Source organism: Perognathus longimembris, chromosome 6 (genome assembly GCF_023159225.1).
Source record: "Perognathus longimembris pacificus isolate PPM17 chromosome 6, ASM2315922v1, whole genome shotgun sequence".
In the NCBI taxonomy this organism is placed as follows: Eukaryota; Metazoa; Chordata; class Mammalia; order Rodentia; family Heteromyidae; genus Perognathus; species Perognathus longimembris.
This window is the reverse complement of record NC_063166.1, coordinates 11,436,605-11,458,475: the sequence shown is the minus strand read 5'-3', so window position 1 is coordinate 11,458,475 and position 21,871 is coordinate 11,436,605. Positions and strand designations below refer to the sequence as shown.

Genomic DNA, 21,871 nt, shown 5'->3' with positions numbered 1-21,871 from the left:
TCTTCTGTCACTGAGTCTGTGGTCCACTTTGGTACAGGTAATCTCACACATTTTGCCTTTCTCTCAGAGTGGATAAAGAGAAACGCACACACCTGCCATTTGGTAAAGGTAGAAATGCAGATTACTAGAAAGAGCTGTGCTAAGGAGGAGACAAGAGGGAGATTTCTTTCCTTCGCAGCTAACTACAGGAGTAGCTCCTGGCTCAGAGGGGTTCTGAGGACCCCAGTCCTTCCTAAAAGGAAAGAAAATGGCTGTTTGTGAAGCCGCTTCTATGTGAAGGGCTGACGTTTGTCCATAGGGATTGTTCTTAGCTGGGAGTTGAGGATTCTGTTGACATTCTGCAAAACCAGCACATTGTCCAGTGAAAATGTTTTGTAAATATGTTGAAAAACATTAAATACCGGGGCTGGGAATATGGCCTAGTGGCAAGAGCGCCTTCCTTATATACATGAAGCCCTGGGTTCGATTTCCCAGCACCACATATATAGAAAACGGCCAGAAGTGGCGCTGTGGCTCAAGTGGCAGAGTGCTAGCCTTGAGCAAAAAGAAGCCAGGGACAGTGCTCAGGTCCTGAGTCCAAGGCCCAGGACTGGCAAAACAACAACAACAACAAAAAAAAAACATTAAATACCTACCTAAGTGGAAGGACACCCCATGTTCATGGATGGGAAGACTTAATATTGTGGAGGTGGAAATACTTCCTACATTTCTCTACAGATTTGTAGCAATTCTCACTGTACTCTCATCTGTCTTCTTGTGGACACTGACAAGCTGATCCTAAAATACATATGGAAACACAAAGGACTCAGAACAGGAAGGAAAACACTGGAGGATTCACAGGTTCTACTTTCAAAACTTACTACACAACTGAAGTGATGAAGGCAGAGTGGTACTGCATAAGATAGGCGTACAGTGGACTAGGTGGGAGAGTTCAGAAATAACCGCACACATTTGTGGCCAAGTCTTTTTCTTTTTGCTGGTCCTGGGGCTTGAAATCAGAGCTTGGGCCCTGCTCCTGAGCATTTTTGCTCAGGCCTAGCACTCTCCCACTTGAGCCACCGGCTCTACTTCTTTTTTTAATAGTTTAATGGAGATAGGAGTCTCACAGGCTTTACTGCCCAGGCTGGCTTCAAACTGTGCTTCTCAGATCTCAGTCTCCTGAGTACCTAGGATTACAGACATGAGCCATTGGCACTGGCCTTTATTTATTTTTTCTTTTTCTTCTGTTCCTGGGTGCTTTCCCTGAGCTTTGTGCTCAAGGCTAGCACTCTACCACTCTGAGCCACAGCTCCACTTCCTATTTTCTGGTGGTTAATTGGAGATGAGAGTCTCATAGAAGCTCAGGGACAACACAACGAATCTTACAGACTTTCCTACTTGGGCTGGCTTGGAGTCACGATCCTCGACCCTCGGATCTCATCCTCCTTAGTAGCTAGGATTACAGGCGTGAGCCATTGGTACCTGGCCTTTAGCCAACTGACAACACATTTGAACAAACATTTCTCTAAAGAAGATGTACACATGATCAATTAGCAGATGAAAAGATCCTCAATATTGTTATTAGAAAGATGCCAATCAAACCACAGTACAATACAACTTGACACCCAGTAGGATGGCTATAATCAGAAGTGTTGATGAGTGGTTAGAAAGTGGAACACTTAGGGCTGGGAATGTGGCTTAGTGGTAAAGCACAGGCCTAGCACGCATGAAACTCTGGGTTTAATTCCTGAGTATCACATGAACAGAAAAAGCCCGAAGTGGCGCTGTGGCTCAAGTGGTTGAGTGCTAGCCTTGAGCAAAAGAAGCCAGGGACAGTGCTCAGGTCCAGAGTTCAAACCCCAGGACTGCCTCCCACCCCCAGAAGTCTCACAGACTTTCTTGCCCAGGCTGGTTTCAAACCACAATCCACAGATCTCAGCCTCCTGAGTAGCTAGGATTACAAGTGTAAGCCATTGACACCTGGCAGCATTTTCCATTATTTAATTTATATCAAAGCCATACTGGGTTGCAAAAATATTTTTTCTTTAATTCCTCTTTTTCATTATTAGTGTAATTTTTTTTATTATTTTATTTATTTATTTTTTTGCCAGTCTTGGGGCTTGAACTCGGGGTCTGAGCACTGTCCCTGAGCTTCTTTTTGCTCAAGTCTAGCACTCTGCCACTTGAGCCACAGCGCCACTTCTGGCCATTTTCTATATATGTGGTGCTGAGGAATCGAACCTAGGGCTTCATGTTTATGAGGCAAGCACTCTTGCCACTAGGCCATATCCCCAGCCTTAATTCCTCTTTAAAAAAAAAAAAAAATCAGAAGTCCTTGAGATTCATGCATGAAAGGAATTTCAAGGTGTTTTACAAAAAGAAGAGTCTCACAGGTGGAAGTTTTAGTAAGGATTTATTTTACCATAACAGGATGAAGTGTTGATGTTGAGAGATTAAAAAGTCCTGCTTCTCCATTAAGAAGTTGAAGTTCAAGACTCTAGTATCTCCACTTTTTATATTGCCCATCAGTCCAACTTATATAACAATTACTGAATTACAGTTGCCCACCGACACTTTTTTTTTTGCCCAACCTGGGGCTTGAACTCAGGGCCTGAGCACTGTCTCTGGCTTCTTTTTGCTCAAGGCTAACACTGCCACTTGAGCCACAGCGCCACTTATAGCCTTTTCTGTGTATGTGGTACTGAGGAATCGAACCCAGGGAGGGCTTCATGCATGCTAGGCACGCACTGTGTCACTAAGTCACATTCCCAGCCACCAACACCTTTAATAGTGAATAAAGGAGTTGAATGTGGCACTTATGGTCTGATAAAGAAGGAAAGCATCCAATTCAGAATTACAAGCTGATCCATGTTATGAATGAAAAGTCTAAGATTTCTTGAGAGGGAATTAGAAGAGTCTGATCTAGTTTGGAGATGGAGTATTATGCGGGGAATTACTGTAACAGTAAGCTTGGTTGATAACAAATAGTGTTCTCTCTCTCCATGACAGAGGAAGTCTGAAGGAAGCGGCTGCCCGGATGGTGAGTCATTTCTTTGGAGGGTGGGTGTTCTGCAAGCTTGGGAAAGGCTGGTCTCTCATCTTCCTTTGTTGAATCCGCCGGATGATTGTCTCCACAGGGACCCCAAAGCAACCATGGGGCCTGGGGAAAGAGAAGAAACAACCCTCTATGGGAAGGTGCTACGTGGCACCTTCTCTAGGGGGAAAACAGGAAGATGTGAGGGTTGGCCGCCTGACTCGGGAGGTAGAGTGCCAGCTAATGAAGGAATGTGTTAGAGAGTTCCAGGCTGAGTTCCTGTAGGGGCGGGGGTGGGGGAGAAAGGGGCAGGAGGGAAGAAAATAGGAAGATTTTAATTTTACAATGCAGAAAAAAGAACAAGGAAGGAAGAAATAATTTTAAATAAACACTTGTTTTCTAAGGCCCTGGTAAATGAGGACAGGCTGTCATTGTTACCATTTGGGCTGTTATTTTCAGGAATAATTTTAAGTGATTTATAAGAAGCATACTAAAAACCCTAATAAAATTGAAGTTATAAAGAGGAAACAAATGCAAGAAAGCAAGGCTAAGAGAATTACTGCACTGAGCATTAAGTTTAGCGCTGAGCTTTCCTGACAGCTGTGGCAAAGAATGAATCAACTAGGTTTTTTTTTTTGTTTTTTTTTTGCCAGTCCTGGGGCTTGAACTCAGGGCCTGGGCACTGGTCCCTGGCTTCTTTTTGCTCAAGGCTAGCACTCTGCCACTTGAGCCACAACACCATTTCCAGCTTCTTCTGTGTATGTGGTGCTGAGGAATTGAACCCAGGGCTTCATGCATGCTAGGCAAGTACTCTACCACTAAACCACATTCCCAACCTGAATCAAATAGCTTTAATGTCTGGAAAGGAAACAAAGCTTATCAACTTCTTGTCTTTTAGTTACCAAAGATGTGATTTTATAAGACCACTAAGAATGAAAAGAAGCTGGGTACTGGTGGTTCATGCCTGTAATCCTAGCTACTCAGGAGAGTGCGGACTGCAGTTCAAAGCCAACCCAGCAGGAAAGTCTGTGAGACTCTTATCTCCAATGAACGCCCAGAAAACTGAAAGTGGCACTGTGGCTCAAAGTGGTAGAGTACTAGCCTTGAGCAACAGAGCTCAGGGACAGTGCCCAAGCCCCGAGTTCAAGCCCCATGACCACCACCAGGCAAGGAATTTTTCTTCCCAAGTATCACCCAGTGGGAGCCTTTGTGTGCTGGTACTGGGGCTTGAACTCAGGGCCTCCTCCCTAGTTTAGTGTCCCCTCTCTCCCCCTATCACTTGAGCTACATCTCTACTTCTGGGTGTTTGCTGGTTAAATGCAGATAAGAATCTCTGAGATTTGTCTACCCAGCCTGGCTTTGAACTACTATTTTCAGATCTGTCTCCTGAGAGACTAGGATTACAGGTTTGAGTTATATGTGCCATTTTGTGAGGTACTTTGTGTGGGTAGGAGACCCTAGACTAACTTTCTAGGCATGCACTGTCATTTGAGCCACATCCTAGCCTTTTTTTTGGGGGGGGTGGGAGCTTGTGGGTTGGGTGTTCCCTGAGCTTTTGTGCTCAAGGCTGGCAGCTCTACCACTTGAGCCACAGTTCTGCTTCCAGCCTTTCCTTTTGGTGGTTAATTGGAATCTTAGCCTCCTGAGTAGCTCAGATTGCAGGTGGGAACGCCAGCTTCCCACTCCACACCCTAGTCCCATTCCTTAGTGTTTTGATTTGCACTGACTGGCCTGGGACCACAACCCTACTTCCACCCCCTACGTAGCTGGAACCACAGGTGTGCATGCATTAACTTGCTTTCTTCAAGATAGGATCAGGACCTAATCTCCCCCTCCCCCACCCCTGGGGCTGGCCTCCAACTATGATCCTCCAAGTCTCTGCCTTTGGATTAGCTCAAATTACAGTCATGGAATGCTACTCCTGCACCCCCAGCCCCTCCGTGCCCTTTTTTTAAGTCTCATTTTCCACATCACTGGTATTTTAAAACTTGACCTTGGTTATTAGATGTTTAGTGTCACTATCACATCTTCTTGTGTCTGATGATACACCCTGGAGCAAAATAATTGATTCAGAGAGCAATTACACCTCCATATTCCCATCACTGGCAATGACTGTAAAGGGATGGACAGTAAATACTAGCACAAATATGAATGAAGAAATCCAAAATATCAGTAGAACTGATGGTAAAACGGTGCATTTTTATAAACTGGCGTTTAAAAACATGTCAAACTTTAGAATCTTGAAAAAAAAAATTTTTTTTTTTTTATAATACAGGTCATCCACTTCCCAGACAACAGAAAATTAGGAAATTGAATTCCTGAGAGATGAAAGCTCTTTCCTTTCCCTGGCTACTACAGGCCTACGGCCCCAAGCCTTTCTTTCTAGGATTAGAAGCTAATATTCCTGAGACAAGACCTCCTGCTGCACAGAACATTCTGGAGGTGATGCAGAATGAAGTGACCTTCATGGAAGGCAGAAGCCGAGTGGTGTGTGGGGGTGCTCACTCACGGGCTATCCCAGGTTTATTCCCTCAAATCAGCAAATGAGAAGGCTTGGTGAGTCTATCTCCAATGGCTTAGTCAGCAGAGAACACACACTGGGGATTGAAGTCAGAGCTCCACTTGCTATGCTAAAACCTCTGCCACAGGAGTGAAGACAAACCATGGGATCTAAAAACTCCAGAATAATTTGACTCCTTGGGAACTGGAAACACAGAAATGGCTACCAGCTTCAGAAACTGCTTACTGACATGCAAGTCATGATAGGAATAGATGGCATTTCTGGTGAGCTCTGCATTCAAAATACTAAGAAGGGAATCTTCTGTTAGCCTCAGCATTGGCAATACCTCCATGTCACAAATGCCACCACCAACTTAGGGAATCCTTCTTAGGAGAATCACTGAGTTTGAGGATCTTGGTGTGATCTCCACTTAGCAAAAAGCTGGAAGTGGAACTCTGGCTCAAGTGGTAGAACATAAGCCTTTAGGAAAAAAATAAAAAAAGGGACAGTGCCCAGGCCCAGTTCAAACCCTAGTACTGGTACAGAACTGTGGAATGACACACTTGTCAACATTTCCATAATTGGGAATCACAGCAAAACTTAGCCAAGTATCTTTGCCTCAGGGCTCCAATTATGTTGGCTTCTTTCCCAAGCAGTGGCTATTTGCAGCACTGTTTTGCACAGGTGGTTGGGACTGGGATCAATTCACTGGCTGTTGGCCTTTTATGGGTCCCCTCAGGTGGCAGCTTGCTTCCCAAGAAGGGTTCCTTAAAAGTGCAAGACAGCCAGATGATGTTCAAACAGCTTCCAGCCCCTTTACAACTCAACCCCAGGAATATTATCCCACTACATGCACTGCTCTCTAAGAACCTCAAAGTCAGCCAGGTCAGACTCCAGGCAAAAGATTATACAGTACACGAATACCACAAAGTTAATTCCAAGATCAACCACTCCTTAGCCCACGTAAATCAAAAGCAAGGAAGGCATGGACACATTATGATAATGAACTTGGTAGTGGGTATATATCAAACTGGACATCTACTACATACAGTTATCAGAGACACTCATCCCTTGGTTAAAATTTCTGAATATGATTTCAAGTCTTGTTTTTAAACAAGGACAACCTGGATTAGTTGCACGCACATGAATGCATAATATGCATGTGGTTAACTCCAACCTTGAAAACTTAAGGCAGCTGGGGGTGTTGCTCAAGTGGTAGAGCGCCTGAGTTCAATCTCTACTACCACATATAGATCGTATTGATACCTGGACAGGCATATGAAGCAAAAAAAAAAAAAAAGACAAAAAGAAAAATTGTTAACTTTAATGTATAACAAGTTCTGCCCAAGTTATCAAACAAGGAAGTACACCAAGAGGCACCTGGGTAATTTAGTCAAATAATGTTCATAAAAATTCCTTGAAACAAGTTTTTTACTTAACCAGTAATCCAGTATGCAGATTAAAATTCTCTTTTTTGGAGGGGGGAAATTGGTGGGGACAAACAGATACTAGACTAGAAATGAAACAAATGAAGTTATAAGATTTATTCTTAAGAGTGCATGAAAATCTGTGTGTAAAAGTGTACAGTATGCCAGACCATCAGTGTGAGAAAAGTATTTGGCATTTTTTTCATGTTTGTAATTTGAGAAGGTAATTGTATAAATGTTATGGCAAATTGTGAAAAAATTCTCATAATTCCCTAAAATGTATTTTGCTAATCTTACAATAAATGAAAGAGCTAGAAATGGAATTTCAAATATAAAAATGTCAAATGTTCAAGTTGCAGCTTCACTGTGTATTTAAGTTCAAAGGCATTATTTCAATCAGACCTTTAACTGCTTGGGTCAGACCAACTTGGGCAACAAGTGAACAAAATTTCTGGAAACAGTTATTAAATAAGTTGTTTATTGTACTAGATTTATAAAGAAAACAGACAATGCACTCAGTAGAAAGAATAAAAAAATGATCAGGGCTTTATTTTTAACTAAGAGCAAATAGAAATCCTTTCGTGAGATCATGGCAGCTGGCCAGTATTCTGACTAAGCTCAGTAAAGGCACACAGACTACCAGGAAGGTGGAGTCCCACAGCTGCCTCTTCCCAGACCGTGACTTATCTGGCTCAAGTATGGGGACAAAAGCCCTTCTGGATAGTGGAAAACAGTTCCAAAATGAAGTGAAAGGATCTCCTCCCCTCTAAAATTTCCTGTCATGTCAATTTTAAAAATGAGACCTGTGTTGGCTCATGGGATTTTTGGTTATTTCACTTCCGATCATCAACCCAATACCAGATTTCTTGTAATTCCACAACTGTATTTTACAATGTAGGAGAGATTTCAGGTAAGTCTGATATTGCTTTAGAAAATGTAAATACAGTAGAAAACCCCAAATGGGTAAGAATTACTGAAGGATTTCCCTGCCGTTGCTTGATACAATCTGCTTATTCTTGATTAGGTGCATAGATAGCCTGACTTAAAATTCTTTCTACAGGAACATGTCTGAATTCAGGAGTAACCAGTCAAGGAGCCGATGAATAGCTGGCCAATTTCTCATAGTATGTTTATGCCTCATGGGCTGCATAATGGCACTACTTTTCCTGTGTCACTGTTGTGGATAAGTGACAGAAAGTGATTCGTCTCCCACACACAAAGGTGGCTGGCTAGTCAAGTTTCATCGGTAGCTTTCCAGTAGAACCTCGAGTTGCACCTCCTTGGCTTTCTGTAAATTAAAGAGCTGCTTCCGGAGAATGCTGCAATCCCCAGGCCCTCGGGTCCATGGTGAATAAGCGGCTATGACCCCAATCCTGCCCCTCTTTTGTAATGTTTAGGGCAAGTCTGTGAGAGGTCAATCCTCTTAATGCTTTTTGCATTAAGAAAAGAAAAGCCTCAAGTACACTTCAGTCATTCCAAAATCGTAGTTAAAAATTTACATTGTACAAAGAAATAGCAGCAGAGAATATCTAATCTTACAAAAGGGCAAAAAAAAAAAAAAAAAAAAGCCAACAAAACAATGTGCCATCCCACCCACCCCCTTTGGTTCTCTTATTCAGGGTTTCAAGTTTCTGAGAAAATGAGAACATCAAAGCCACAAACAGAAACTGCTTCAAGACTAGAAATTTGGGTAATTAAGGAAAAAGCTATATATAAAAGCAGAAAACTATCTGGAAAAGAATCAGAACCCTAGGACATTTTCCCCTTTAATGGGGAAAAATTTTTACCCCCTCCAAAATTCAGATCTTTTTCCTAGTCACCTGATTCTTTGCTATAGGGAATAACTCAAGTTGGATGAGTAAAGTGCCAGCCAAGCAGGAAGGAAAACAGTTACAACAACTGCTCTTAGGGTACAGAAGATACACAAGAAAGGAATGTTTGCAGAACACCTGAGGATCTCAAGAAATTATTCAATGGTTCTGTTTTTGTTTACATTAAAAATCAGACTGAAGATTTCAGGATCTTAAGAGCTATTAAAGGATAAAAGGATTATGACAGTGTTTTGAACAGTGATAAAATAGTACCCAAATCTGGTGTTTTTACAATTCATTAAAAAACAAAGTAGCATAAAGGTCGCAGGGCAAATGTGAATATAGAAAACAATCCAGGAAGATGATGGAGCCTGGCTACAGCATGTTTAATGTTTCTGCTGGACACAGAATTACCACCCTTCCCCTCTCCTCATCCTCATGCTGGCAATAGGATATGCACTAGAAAAATTGACTCTTAGAGTCAGAGAATAAAAAGGATGGACTCACACATCTTCAAACCTCTTTCTTTAAACAAACAAAAAAAAGGGTGCTGATAATTTATACATGTCCTGATGGCAAGGCAGGGGTACAGCGTGAAAGGCTGTTCTGTATTTTAAGTTTGGTAGTCTTTGGCAGAGCCCAACCAAAGCTGAAGTCACCTAGGATGCCTAATGGCTATGTGGATTTCCACATGGTCAAGTAAGCAAACCCAAATGAAGATGTTGGATTGAAAAAAATATTAATAATAAAGAAAAAAAAATTAGAAACCCTTGAAGAAAGAGCTTCACCCTGAAAAGGGCAGAGGGGAATGCTTAGAGAGGAGGGCTGAAGATCCGTGTGTGATCTCTGCTGCAGGGCTGGTTAGAGGCTTACGAGTTCAGCCAAGGATGCTGGAGACACTCGGCAGCAGTGGCTCTCTTCTCAGGGATGAGCTCCAACATGGGCAGTAAGAAATCTGTGAAGCCAGCTGCCTCTTCCTGAGACCACTCATACTTCTCCACTAGGACCTCAAAGAGGCCCCAGGGTTTCAGCTTCGTAATGTGCTTCAGGTCACCTGTTGTGAAGACAGTACAAAACAAACTGACCAACACTGACATGTGGCAAGATCCTTGTGTGGAAGTCCAGCAGTCAGTCTATCAATGTAGACCCCAAATGTGCAATCAGAATCTAATGTTCCATTCACAAGGCACTTCTCTACTCTTGAAAAGAAGTGCCTCTGTTTTTCATATGATCTTCCCTACTGAGGGATGTTTGTCACAAGCAAAATGAGTACACTTTATGGAGAACTAGTTATTCACTAAAATGAACACCAAATGCCCACAAAGTCATACACATACAGACAGGTCTACAATGGCCTCAATGGGGTGCAGAGGCAGTCCATGACATATGAACAATCACTTGCTAGTACCTTTTCTGGTTCAATAGTCTACCACATTTTGATTCAAAATATCTGATGGCATGTCATCCGTGCATAAGAACAACGGAATTAGGACAAAAGCTATAGATTTCAGATTAAAAAAAAAAAACCTTATGGGGCAGGGGGCAGTACAGAGGTCTGAACTCAGTCAGGACCTTCTGCTTGCTAAGAGGGTGCGTTACACCACTTGAACAATCCCCCAACCTTAGATTTCAGGCATAGCAGCAGCATCACTTTGCTAATTGTTTCTTTGAAGTGTCCCTTTTTATTCCCTACCATGCTGGGGATGGTTGGACCTTGCACATGCTACACATGCTAAACAAGTAATCTACTGAGCTATACCCTTGACTAGAAATGAGTCTTTGGTTTTTTTTTTTTTTTGGCCAGTCCTGGGGCTTGGACTCAGGGCCTGAGCACTGTCCCTGGCTTCTTTTTGCTCAAAGCTAGCACTCTGCCACTTAAGCCACAGCGCCACTTCTGGCCGTTTTCTGTATATGTGGTGCTGGGGAATCGAACCCAGGGCCTCATGTATACGAGGCAGGCACTCTTGCCACTAGGCCATATCCCCAGCCCAGAAATGAGTCTTTGGGAGACAGGATCTTGTTAGGTTGTTCTGGCCTTGAAACCCTGGGCTCCAGTGATCTTACTTGTTTTTCAAGCAGCTATGACATGTGCTCCCTGTGTCTACCTAAAGTGACCATTTAATCATATATATATGCTCATATATATATTTTTTTTTGGGGGGGGGAGGGAGATGCCAGTCCTGGGGCTTGAACTCAGGGCCTTGGTGCTGTCCCTGAGTTTCTTTTTACTCAAGGCTAGCAATCTTCCATCTGTGCCACAGTGCCACTTATAGCTTTTTTTTTTTTTTGAGTAGTGTATTGGAGCTCAGAGTCTCACAGACTTCCTGCCTGAGCCAGCTATGAAATACAATCCTCAGATCTCAGCCTTCTGAGCAGCTAGGATTATAGGTGTGAGCCACCAGTGCCTGGCCCCAGAAAATTTTTAAAAGGATAACATCTCTGAGAATTCCTATCAAGCATTGGAAAAAAACAAAAACATTTTTCTTGGTATTTGTGTAGAGGTTATTAGGAAATGAGGAAACTTCCAGGGAACAATAGAGAAAACAAAGGCTAGACAGTTTTCTAGATCCTTTGAGGTTAGGTTTTCACATTTTAATTTTATTTGGAATGCATAAGAATTACATAAGTAAGAAATTCAAAGTGAGAGCTTCCATCTTTATTAATACATAATAATATAAACTTAAACTGTCCACTTTCTAGAAGTGTGATAGGAATCACCAATTACATCGAAGGCACTATACACATATTAACTTCATATGAAGGATATAATCTTTTTTTCTATTTAGAAATGATTAGCTGGTGTACAGTGAAGCCGCTGGGATTTGACATTCTGCTCCACTCTCTACTCCTGACTACTACCTCACTCCACGTAAGCCAAATGTCAGCCCTGAAGGCACACTCACCTCTGGGTACCGGAGCACTGGCCAACGAGGCTTACCTTATGATCTCTAGGCATTTTTTGTCTCCTGGTATATTTGCTTTTTACCTTTTTTGGTGAAAAATTCCTTGGAATATTTCCCTGACACAATGAGCTTGCGAGGCACCTTTCCCAGAAGTTCTATGATCAATGCAATGTGATCTGTATGTTTTAAATATTCAAAAGGGGGAAAAAAAAGAGACATAGATAACCAGTGATACAAATGTAGCTCTAGACACTGGCAGCAATGGTCCACCCCCATCTTTCAGGCTTACCTTATTTCCTAAACAAGAAATGGACAGATTTTTTTTTTTTTTTTCCCCGCCAGTCCTGGGCCTTGGACTCAGGGCCTGAGCACTGTCCCTGGTTTGCTTTTTGCTCAAGGCTAGTACTCTGCCACTTGAGCCACAGTGCCACTTCTGGCCATTTTCTATATATGTGGTGCTGGGGAATCGAACCCAGGGCTTCATGTATATACGGCAGGCGCTCTAGCCACTAGGCCATATTCCCAGCCCCTGGACACAATTTATAAAACCATGCAAATACCAGTCACTCACTCTAGTGGGACTTAAGGGACCACTAAAAACCACGGAAGAAGCCCTGTGGATATTTCTTGGACCATGTCTTGGAATTTTTCCTATCAGCTCTATAATGTGTACAATGTGATCAAAAATAGATGAGAAGGGCAGGTTGGAAAAGAAGTTTTCCCATGAACAGCTGTTTCAAGAACTAGCTATTTATTACTGACTACAAGTGAGCCGAGGAAACTGAGATAGAGACTGGGAAGGCCAAGAGTTACTTGTCACCTGGCAAGGTGGCTGACAAGTCTTATTCTGGATTTTGGAAGCCTATCTACAACTTTACTTTTGTTTATATACCCAGGTTCAGATAGATTCTTTCGTAAGACACTCTACCACTTGGGGCATGCCTACAGACTTGCTTTATGCTTGTTATTTTGAATAGAATCTTCTGGAGCATTCTGTTCTGGCTAACCTTGAAAATCAATCCTCTGGATCTCAACCTTTCAAGTAGCTAAGATTTTAGGCACGAGCCAGCAGCACCATTTCAAAGATGGGAAAATGGACTCCGAGAGAGAATAAATGACCTTTTGAAGTTCCAGAGTTAAAAGGGGCAAATTCTAATGAAAATGTCATGTATAGCCCAAAGCCTTTAAGTTTCTTCCAGGCAGCTCCATTGTCCATTTTACTTTTCAGGTGATAAGCACATGAAGTGTGGCTTTTTGTTGTTGTGTTGTTTTTTAAATTTAAAAAAGTCCTGGGGCTGTTGAACTCAGGGTCTGGGCACTGTCCCTGGCTTCTTTTGCTCACTCTACTATTTGAGCCACAGCACCACTTCCAGCCTTTTCTGGTTATATGGTACCGAGGAATCAAACCTAGGGCTTCATGCACACCAGGCAAGCACGCTACCACTAAGCCATATTCCCAGTTGGCATTTAGCTTCTAAGTGCACATGTTCTGGAGGCAATACTATATGTGATATACATTCATATTTATCTGAAAATCACAGGATCTAGTGATATCATTTAGAAAAAACTTTAAATTCACAAATTCAAAGTTCTGTTAAAGCCAGGTGTTGGTGGCTCATGCCTGTAACCCTAGCGACTCAGGAGGCTGAAATCTGCAGATTGCAGTTCAAAGCCAGCCTGGTCAGCAAAGTCTGTGGGACTCATCTCCAATTAATCACCAGAAAACCAAAAGGGGTACTGTGGCAAAAAATAAACTGTAGAGTGCTAGCCTTGAGCTCAAAGAGCTGAGGGACAGACAGTGCCCCGAAACCCAAAATAAAGTTCTGCCAATTTTATGCAGGGGGGCTGGGGATATGGCCTAGTGGCGAGAGAGCTTGCCTTGTATACATGAGGCCCTGGGTTCGATTCCCCAGAACCACATATACAGAAAACGGCCAGAAGTGGCGCTGTGGCTTAAGTGGCAGAGTTCTAGCCTTGAGCAAAAAGGAAGCCAGGGACAGTGCTCAGGCCCTGAGTCCAAGGCCCAGGACTGGCCAAAAAAAAAAAAAAAAAATTTATGCAGGACCTGCAAATAAATGGCTTTCTAAATTACCAGTAACAATCAAAATGAGAATACCAAGGAATAAACGAGACTATATTTTCTCTTACTGCAAACTTCCAAGCAACTGATTTGTTCTTTAACTTATTTTTCCTATACTAGGAAATTATTAGCCAGGTGCAGGTGGTTAATGCCTGTAATCCTAGCTTCTCAGGAGGCTGAGATCTGAGGACCATGGTTGAAAGCCAGTCTAGGCAGGAAAATCCACGAGACTCTTATCTTCAATTAACCACCAGAAAACTGAAAGTGGTGCTGTGGCTCAAAGTGGTAGAGTGCTAGCTTTGGAGGGAAAAAGCTCAGGGACAATGCTCAGGCCCCAAGTTCAAACCCCATGCCTGAAAAAAGGAAGTGTTTCCTGCTTAGCCTGGCTTCAAACCACAATCCTGGAAGTGAAGCTGTGCTCAAGTGGTAGAGCACTAGCCATGAGCAGAAAAATTCAGGCCTAGTGCCTAGTCCTAAGACCAGCACAAAACAAAACAAATTTACCAAAGAGCAATCATCAGACCTCAGTTTTCTGAGTACCTAGGGACTATGCATGAGCCACTGGCACCTGGCTTAATTTTTTATAGTACTTTTATTTGGAGGACCTAACTATAATTAGTATACTGACATGGTTATTACTAAGGTTCTTAGTGAAATCAAATGATTTTAGCCATAAATAGCAAGTGTAATCATTTTGATTACTTAGACTCACCTTCATCTCGAGTATACTCTTCCCCTGAATGAGGTTCAAACAAATAGTCGCCTGTGGCTAGTTCAAAGGCCTAAGAAAAAGAGGATGGCACATGAAAGCATCAGTGAGCCACTCACGCTCAGCCTATATCAGTATCTTAATGAAATATAAAGAAAAAAGGATTGAATTTGGACCAAATGTGTGGGTTATCTGATAGTGGAAGACCAAACAAAGAAGTAACAACAAACCAAGCCATTCAGCAGGGAATGGGTAGAGGCTGGACAATGGGTACAAAGTCCCATACAGTAAAAGCTCTAGTAGTGACGATAGTTATAAATATGTGCACTTAGAAAAACAAAACTAGCACTGAAGCTCTTAAGGCGATTCTAAATTACTGAGTTATTTGTGAGAAGAATGCATTTTCTTTGTAATTTCATATTGCTAGACAATTGAATTCTATACCTCAGAGTAAATACTCAAAATACCTATCTGTACCTCTTCAATGTTTGATAAAAACTACATGTAACCTTGGCAACAGAAAGCATAGTTTAAACTGAAAGTTCCCACCTAGCCTATAGAAAATTAGGAAAAAATTGTCAATGGATCCAGGAACCAACTTATCTTAGGTGACTAGTAGGTTAGCACTCACCAACTAGGATGCAAAGGGTATATGCTTCCTACAATAGGAAAACCTCTTGTAATAAGATAATCAGTGTTTGAGTATTCTAAGAGATGCTTATTATTCATTTGGAAAGTGTCAAACAATGTGGAGACTGAATAATGAGGCCACATGATATTCTCCCATTGACTGCAAATGAATTTATTTATGTATTTTTGCCAGTCTCGGGGTTTGAACTCAGGGCCTGGGCACTGTCCCAGGCTTCTTTTTGCTCAAGGCTAGCACTCTACCACTGGAGCCACAGTGCCATTCTGGACTTTTCTGATTATGTGGTGCTGAGGAGTCAAACCCAGGGCTTCATGCATGCTAGGCAAGCACTCTACCACTAAGCCACATTCCCAGCCCCCAAATGGATTTTTAAAAAATTTCTTTATTGTTAAAAGTGATATAGAGGGGTCACAGTTTCATACATAATAAATGGATTTATTTTTAAGATTATAATCTCAAGAACTGTAAAGGTAGGTTTATTTAGGGCACATTCTCAATTCAGATTTATTGTACTCTTTACTCCTTATCTGCATATTGCCCAGAGTAAGGTCATCAAATAAAAAGTATCAAAATAGGGGTAGAATTGAAGTGATACCAAACCCAGAAAAGGGTCATTATAAGAAAGAAAATTACAGGGCTGGGAATATGGCCTAGTGGCAAGAGTGCTTGCCTCTCATACATGAGGCCCTGGGTTCAATTCCCCAGCACCACATATACAGAAAATGGCCAGAAGTGGCGCTATGGCTCAAGTGGCAGAGTGCTAGCCTTGAGCAAAAAGCAAGCCAGGGACAGTGCTCAGGCCCTGAGTCCAAGCCCCAGGACTGGCTAAAAATAAAGACTAAAAAAGAAAAAGAAAAAAAAAAAAAAACTGTTGAAGAAAGAAAATTACAGACCAAAATCCGTGATGAATACATATGCAAAAACCTCAACAAATATGACAGGCAATTTTATCAGGGCAGTAAAAAGATCTGATTATTAATTAAGATTACTCAGGCTATTATATGAGAATGCAAAATAAGGGGAGAAAATGGAAGCAAAGGAAGAAATTAGGAGTTGGTTTTGGGTTGTAATGGGTTAATGGAAGTGGTTTCTACAGGATCTATTCTGAAGATAGAACACAAAAACTGCTAATAAATTATGTGTAGAAAGGGAAAAATATATTAGGAATTGAACTAATAGCTTTTGGTCTCAGTGAAAAGGAAGACAATTTATTAAAAAAACATGTATATGGGGTGAACTAAGCACTTTGAACATGATATTTGAGTTAAGTGTTAGATACATAAAAGGATTAAATAGGGGCTGGGAATATGGCCTAGTGGTAAAGTGCTTGTCTCGTATACATGAAGCCCTGGGTCTGATTCCTTAGCACCACATATATACAAACAGCCAGAAGTGGCGCTGTGGCTCAAGTTGCTGAGTGCTAACCTTGAGCAAAAAGAAGCCAGGGACAGTGCTCAGGCCCTGAGTTCAAGCCCCAGGACTGGCAACAAAAACAAAACAAAAAAATAAACGGGATTAAAAAAAAAAGGACTAAGTAATAGTTGGGCACACACAAAGCTAACTGTAAGGACAAGCTATTGCTACAGACTAAAGTTTTAGTTTTTCTTTCCTAAAATCAAAGCAGCCTCCAAATTAATATTCCAACATACATACAGCTATTGGAACTGCCCAAAACAGGATACCTTTAGTAATGCCAACAAGTCAAAGCCCTCCTCATCAACTGCGGTATTAGTTTCTGGGGTGAATGCCCCATAGCCAACCAAGTTACAAATGAATCATCTTTGGGCAAGTAGAGGTGAGTGTGTGTATTTGTCTTTCTCAATTCTTCTTGTTTGTTTCTGTGCATAGAATGTTTTATTTTGAGAGCTGTACATGATATCATCCTTTCCTTTCAATGCAGCAAATACCTAGGTCTTCTTCCCTATCAATGATGGCAGTTCTTTGGAATTCAGATACTTCAACACACACCAACTTCAGGACTCTACTCTCTAACATGGCCAACTTGTAATATGCCCTTAACCTACCAAATCTGCAAAGACTCAAGTGTTAACACCAGAAATACATTGAAAGCACCCACTTAAAACATGCAATCAGCCAGCTGGCTCACACCTGTAATCCTAGCTACTCAGGAGGCTGAGCTGTGAGAATCATGGTTCAAAGCCAGCTCAGGCAAGAAATTCTATGAGACTCTTATCTCCAATTAACCACCAGAAAACCAAAAGAGCGCAGGGACACTATCCAAACCCCAAGTTAGAGTCCCAAGATTGGCAAAAAACAAAAGCCAAACATGCAGTTGTATGCAACAGATATATAACCTTGTGGAAGAGAGACAAGTAAACAAATAAAAGTACAAATGATGATAAGATCTCGAATTCCTGCCAGGAAATAATGTAATAGACTCCAATATAAAGCTATTCGCGGGAAGTCATTTTCTATCAATTCTATCTGACTATTTGAGCGGATGCATGCCAGGGACAGAGCAGTAAGGAAAGAATCCATGGATGACAGGACTTTACATCTAGGTGAGTTGCAAAGATGCAAAGGAGTTGCTGAATCATACACAATTTCCCAGCAGTGTCACTAGTCAGAAAAAAAAGATAAATACTAACAGGATAAAATTACCTGTAACTCCTAATCCAAGCCAACAATGTCTATAGCACCCATTTTCAATTTAGATCTCTCCAGCTACAGGACGTTTTTATGATAACTCACCTATGCCAAATTCCTTTTCTGCTTGTTAACAATAGGTATGACACTATTACATAATGAGTGAAGGACGAGGGGAAGAGAACATTACCATGCATGCTGTGCTCCAAATGTCAGCAGGGGTATTATAGCCAGATCCTATCAGTACTTCCAAGGAGCGATACTGCCTTGTTTGAATATCTTCAGTGAAATGTTTGTGCTGAGTAAATGAAAAAGGAAAATATTTTATTATTTGTTTTAGTTTTAAAAAGTAAAATAAAAAAGATTAATAATGGAGATAAAAATACATTGCCTGAAAAATTTCCCAAACCAGTTACTTTTTCAATAAATAAACAAATGACCCTTAGACTCAATTAAAAATTGTCCTTGTGCTGGGTGCTAGTGGCTCATGTCTGTAATCCTAGCTACTCAGGAGGCTGAGACCTGAGGATTGAGGTTCAAAGCCAGCCCGGGCAGAAAAGTCCATTAGACTCTTGTATCCAATTAACCACCAGAAAACTGAAAGTGGTGCTGTGGCTCTAAGTGGTAGAGTGCTAGCCTTGAGCCAAAGAGCTCAGGGACAGCACCCAGGCCCTGACTTCAAGCCCCACGACTGGCAATAAAATAAAATAAGCCTTTTTAAGGCTGAGCATAATGGCTCACTCCAGAAATCCTAGAGACTCAGGAGGCAGATATCAAGATATCAGGAAGATCGTGGTTTGGACAGAAGTAACACCCCCATCTCAAACAGTAAGGTTGAACCAGTCATTATCCCGCTTGTGACACCAGTTACATGGGAGGTATAAACAGGAGGCTAGTGGTCAGTCTGGCCTTGAGCAAAACTGCAAGATCCTATTTGAAAATAACTATGATGAAAAAGGACTGGGATCATGACTCAAATGGTATAGTATCTGCTTAATAAGCAGACCTTAGCACTACAAAAAAAAAAAAAAAAAAAAGAAAAAGAAAAAAGATGGAAAGGAAACTGAAAAAAAAAAATCATGCCAGTTGCCAGTGACTTACACATGTTATCCTAGCTACTCAGGAAGTTGAGATCTGAAGGTCAAGGTTTCAAAGCCAGCCGGAGGCAGAAAAATCTGAGTCTTACCTCCAATTAATCAGCAAAATGCCAAGAGGAGGGGCTGGGGATATGGCCTAGTGGCAAGAGTGCTTGCCCCGTATACATGAGGCCCTGTGTTCAATTCCCCAGCACCACATACACAGAAAAAGCCAGAAGTAGCGCTGTGGCTCAAGTGGCAGAGTGCTAGCCTTGAACAAAAAGAAGCCAGGGACAGTGCTCAGGCCCTGAGTCCAAGCCCTAGGACTGGCAAAAAAAAAAGCCAAGAGGAGGTATGATTCAAGTGGCAGAATGCCAGCTTTGTGTGGAAAAAGCTAAAGAAGAGTGCGAGGCCTTGAGTTCAAGCCCTAGTACTGGCACACACTGTGCCACACAAACACACTATGCTTCCCACATGGCTGTAATGTCAGATATTAATTACCATGCCTGGCTTGTTGGTTGAGAGGAGGGGTTGGTCATATTTTTGCCTATGCTGACCTCAAACTACCATCCTTCTGGTCTTTATTTCCTAAGCATCTGGAGAATCCTCCCCGCTCCCCACCAATTGTTGACTAGCATTTATACATCTAGGACATATCCTAAAGACAACTACACAAAGATTTCCATACCAAAGGCTCTCATCACAGACCTCACAAATTCATAAAGATTATAGTACTCATGAATTACTGAATTATAGATGTGTGTGTACACACACACATTTACATATTTATATTTTGGTACCAGGGTTTCAACTCAGGGGCTCATATTTGTTAAGCTGGCACTGTACTTCTTGAGCCCTATATAAAGACCTGGTGATGAAGTGTCCCAAGTGCACAAAGTGAATTAAAAGGAGGCTACAATTTTTTTTTTTTTGGCCAGTCCTGGGCCTTGGACTCAGGGCCTGCGTGCTATCCCTGAGCTTCTTTTTGCTCAAGGCTAGAACTCTACCACTTGAGCCACAGAGGCCTTTTCTATGTGGTACGGAGAAATCAAACCCAGGGCTTCATGCATGCTGGGCAAGTACTCTGCCAGTAAGCCACATTCTCAACCCTAGTCATGTATTTTTAAGAGCTCCATACCTGAGCAAATAAAATTATCTGCTTTAGAGACGAGTCAATTTCTGATTATTTTTCCTATAAGCCATCTCAGCTCTATTTTCTTCTGGTTACATCTGCAGTAGATGATATACTGGGTTTTGACCTTAAAAGACACGCATTGTGCCATGAAATAAATGGAGAGGTCACTGAATTGTCCATTCAAAAAGGAGCTCCCCAAATGCTCTTTATATTTACAGTTTTTGCCACGTTCATTTTCTAATAAATAAAAGGAATTAATCTGAGATCTCTTTGGGAAAAATTAATTCATCAAGAAAGAATATAGGTGTTCAAATGAAAAATTAAAACTAATGAGTAACTTAAAGACTATCAAAACTAACTTGCTGAAATCTTAGGCCTTCTAGACTAATGCTTACTGTGCAGACTGCTCTGCTCTGCTCAGTCTGCTAATCCTGGTGTACTTTCTTGTTTAGTTTCCTGGTAGCAACTGTTGAGTAATTTTACTTGGAGGTTGAGGAAGAAAGTTGATTCCTTGATAGGATGCTGCCTAAGCCTGTTTATCTCCATGTCCTGCTGACTTTATTATTCTTTCAGGTGACTGAATGAAAATATAATAGGTGGATACTGTTAAAATCAGCTACAAGAATATATTGTTGTCTGTAAAGATTTCTCGTCAAGATATCTTGGATTATACTTTTTTTTTCCCACCAGTCTTGGGGCTTGGACTCAGGGCCTGAGCATTGTGCCTGGCCTCTTTTTGCTCAAGGCTAGCACTCTACCTCTTGAGCCAGAGGGCCACTTCTGGCCTCTTCTGTTTATAGGGTGCTGAGGAAAGGAACCCCGGGCTTCATGCATGCTAAGGCAAGCACTCTACCGCTAAGCCACATTCCCAGCACAAATTAATTGTATTTATTTTTTTGTTTATGTGGTCCCAAGGAATCAAACCCAGGGCTTCATGCATACTAGGCAAGCACTCTACCACTAAGCTATATTCCTAGACTGTATTACACTTTTGTTGAGGGATGACAGTGTAAATAGTTGAAGAATGCCCATAAATGAACATTTGGTTATGAAATTGTGTATGGTGTTAGAAGGTTTTTCTGAAATACATGTATTAAAAATAACAAAGGGGGGCTGGAATATGGTCTAGTGGTAAAGTACCTGCCTCACATACATGAAGGCCTGGGTTTGATTCCTCAGCACTTCATATACAGAAAAAGCCAGAAGTGGTGCTGTGGCTCAAGAGGTAGAGTGCTAGCCTTGAGCAAAAAGAAGCCAGGGACAGTGCTCAGGCCCTGAGTTCAAGCTATAGGACTGGCAAAAAGCAAAAACAAAAAGTGAATGAAGGATAAGCACAAAACAAGTGGACATTAACTGAATCTAGGGGAGGGTAACTGCCACGAGGGATGGATGCTTTCCACAGCTTTTGTAAATGTACCACTTCTCCAACTTTTTTTGGCCAGTCCTGGGGCTTGAACGCAAGGCCTAAGCTTCTTTTGCTCAGAGCCATTTCTGGCCTTTTCTGTGTATGTGGTACTGAGAAATCAAACCCAGGGCTTCATGTATGATAGGCAAGCTAGGCAAGCATTCTACCACTAAGTCACATTCCCAGCTCTCCAACTTTTGTAGATGTATCTGAACTTCTCCATAACAAAAAGTTAAAAGCAAAAGTAGCATTTACTAAACTGGGAAATTTAGTAAATTTAATAAAATGAATTGTAAATTAAATTTGAGCATAACCAAGTAATTGTCATTCAATCATTGTCATTTCAAAATAAAGCAAATTTTAACTTACCACCCAACAGGCATTTCCAAGATCAGCAATCTTCACTTTGAGTTTTTCTGCATTTTTTGGCTCAAGGGGATTGATAAGAAAATTTCCAGCAGTGGATTTTCCTACAGACAATGAGTACCATCAATAAAACTGTTCAATAAATATTGTGGGACACTCACTGGGTAAGGAAACTCTCTACAAGAAACAG

General features: G+C 41.6%; 1 protein-coding gene across 2 annotated transcripts in view; it reads right to left on the bottom strand.

The window, feature by feature from the left end:
• Window positions 1–2,375: 2,375 nt before the first annotated feature.
• The window catches only part of Srpk1 (SRSF protein kinase 1), a 42,682-nt gene continuing 23,186 nt past the window's right edge, over window positions 2,376–21,871 (bottom strand). Inside the window, exons 12-17 of one of the 2 annotated variants that reach the window (XM_048347882.1) lie at window positions 21,685–21,785; window positions 17,890–17,997; window positions 14,447–14,516; window positions 11,738–11,830; window positions 9,625–9,805; window positions 2,376–3,139 (exon numbers count right to left, since the gene is read on the bottom strand). In XM_048347882.1, coding sequence (XP_048203839.1) covers window positions 3,025–3,139; window positions 9,625–9,805; window positions 11,738–11,830; window positions 14,447–14,516; window positions 17,890–17,997; window positions 21,685–21,785 — 668 coding nt within the window. In that variant the 3' untranslated portion in view covers window positions 2,376–3,024. Of the gene's footprint in view, window positions 3,140–6,817; window positions 9,806–11,737; window positions 11,831–14,446; window positions 14,517–17,889; window positions 17,998–21,684; window positions 21,786–21,871 lie in introns of those variants that run through there. The other variant, XM_048347881.1, reaches the window with a different exon arrangement.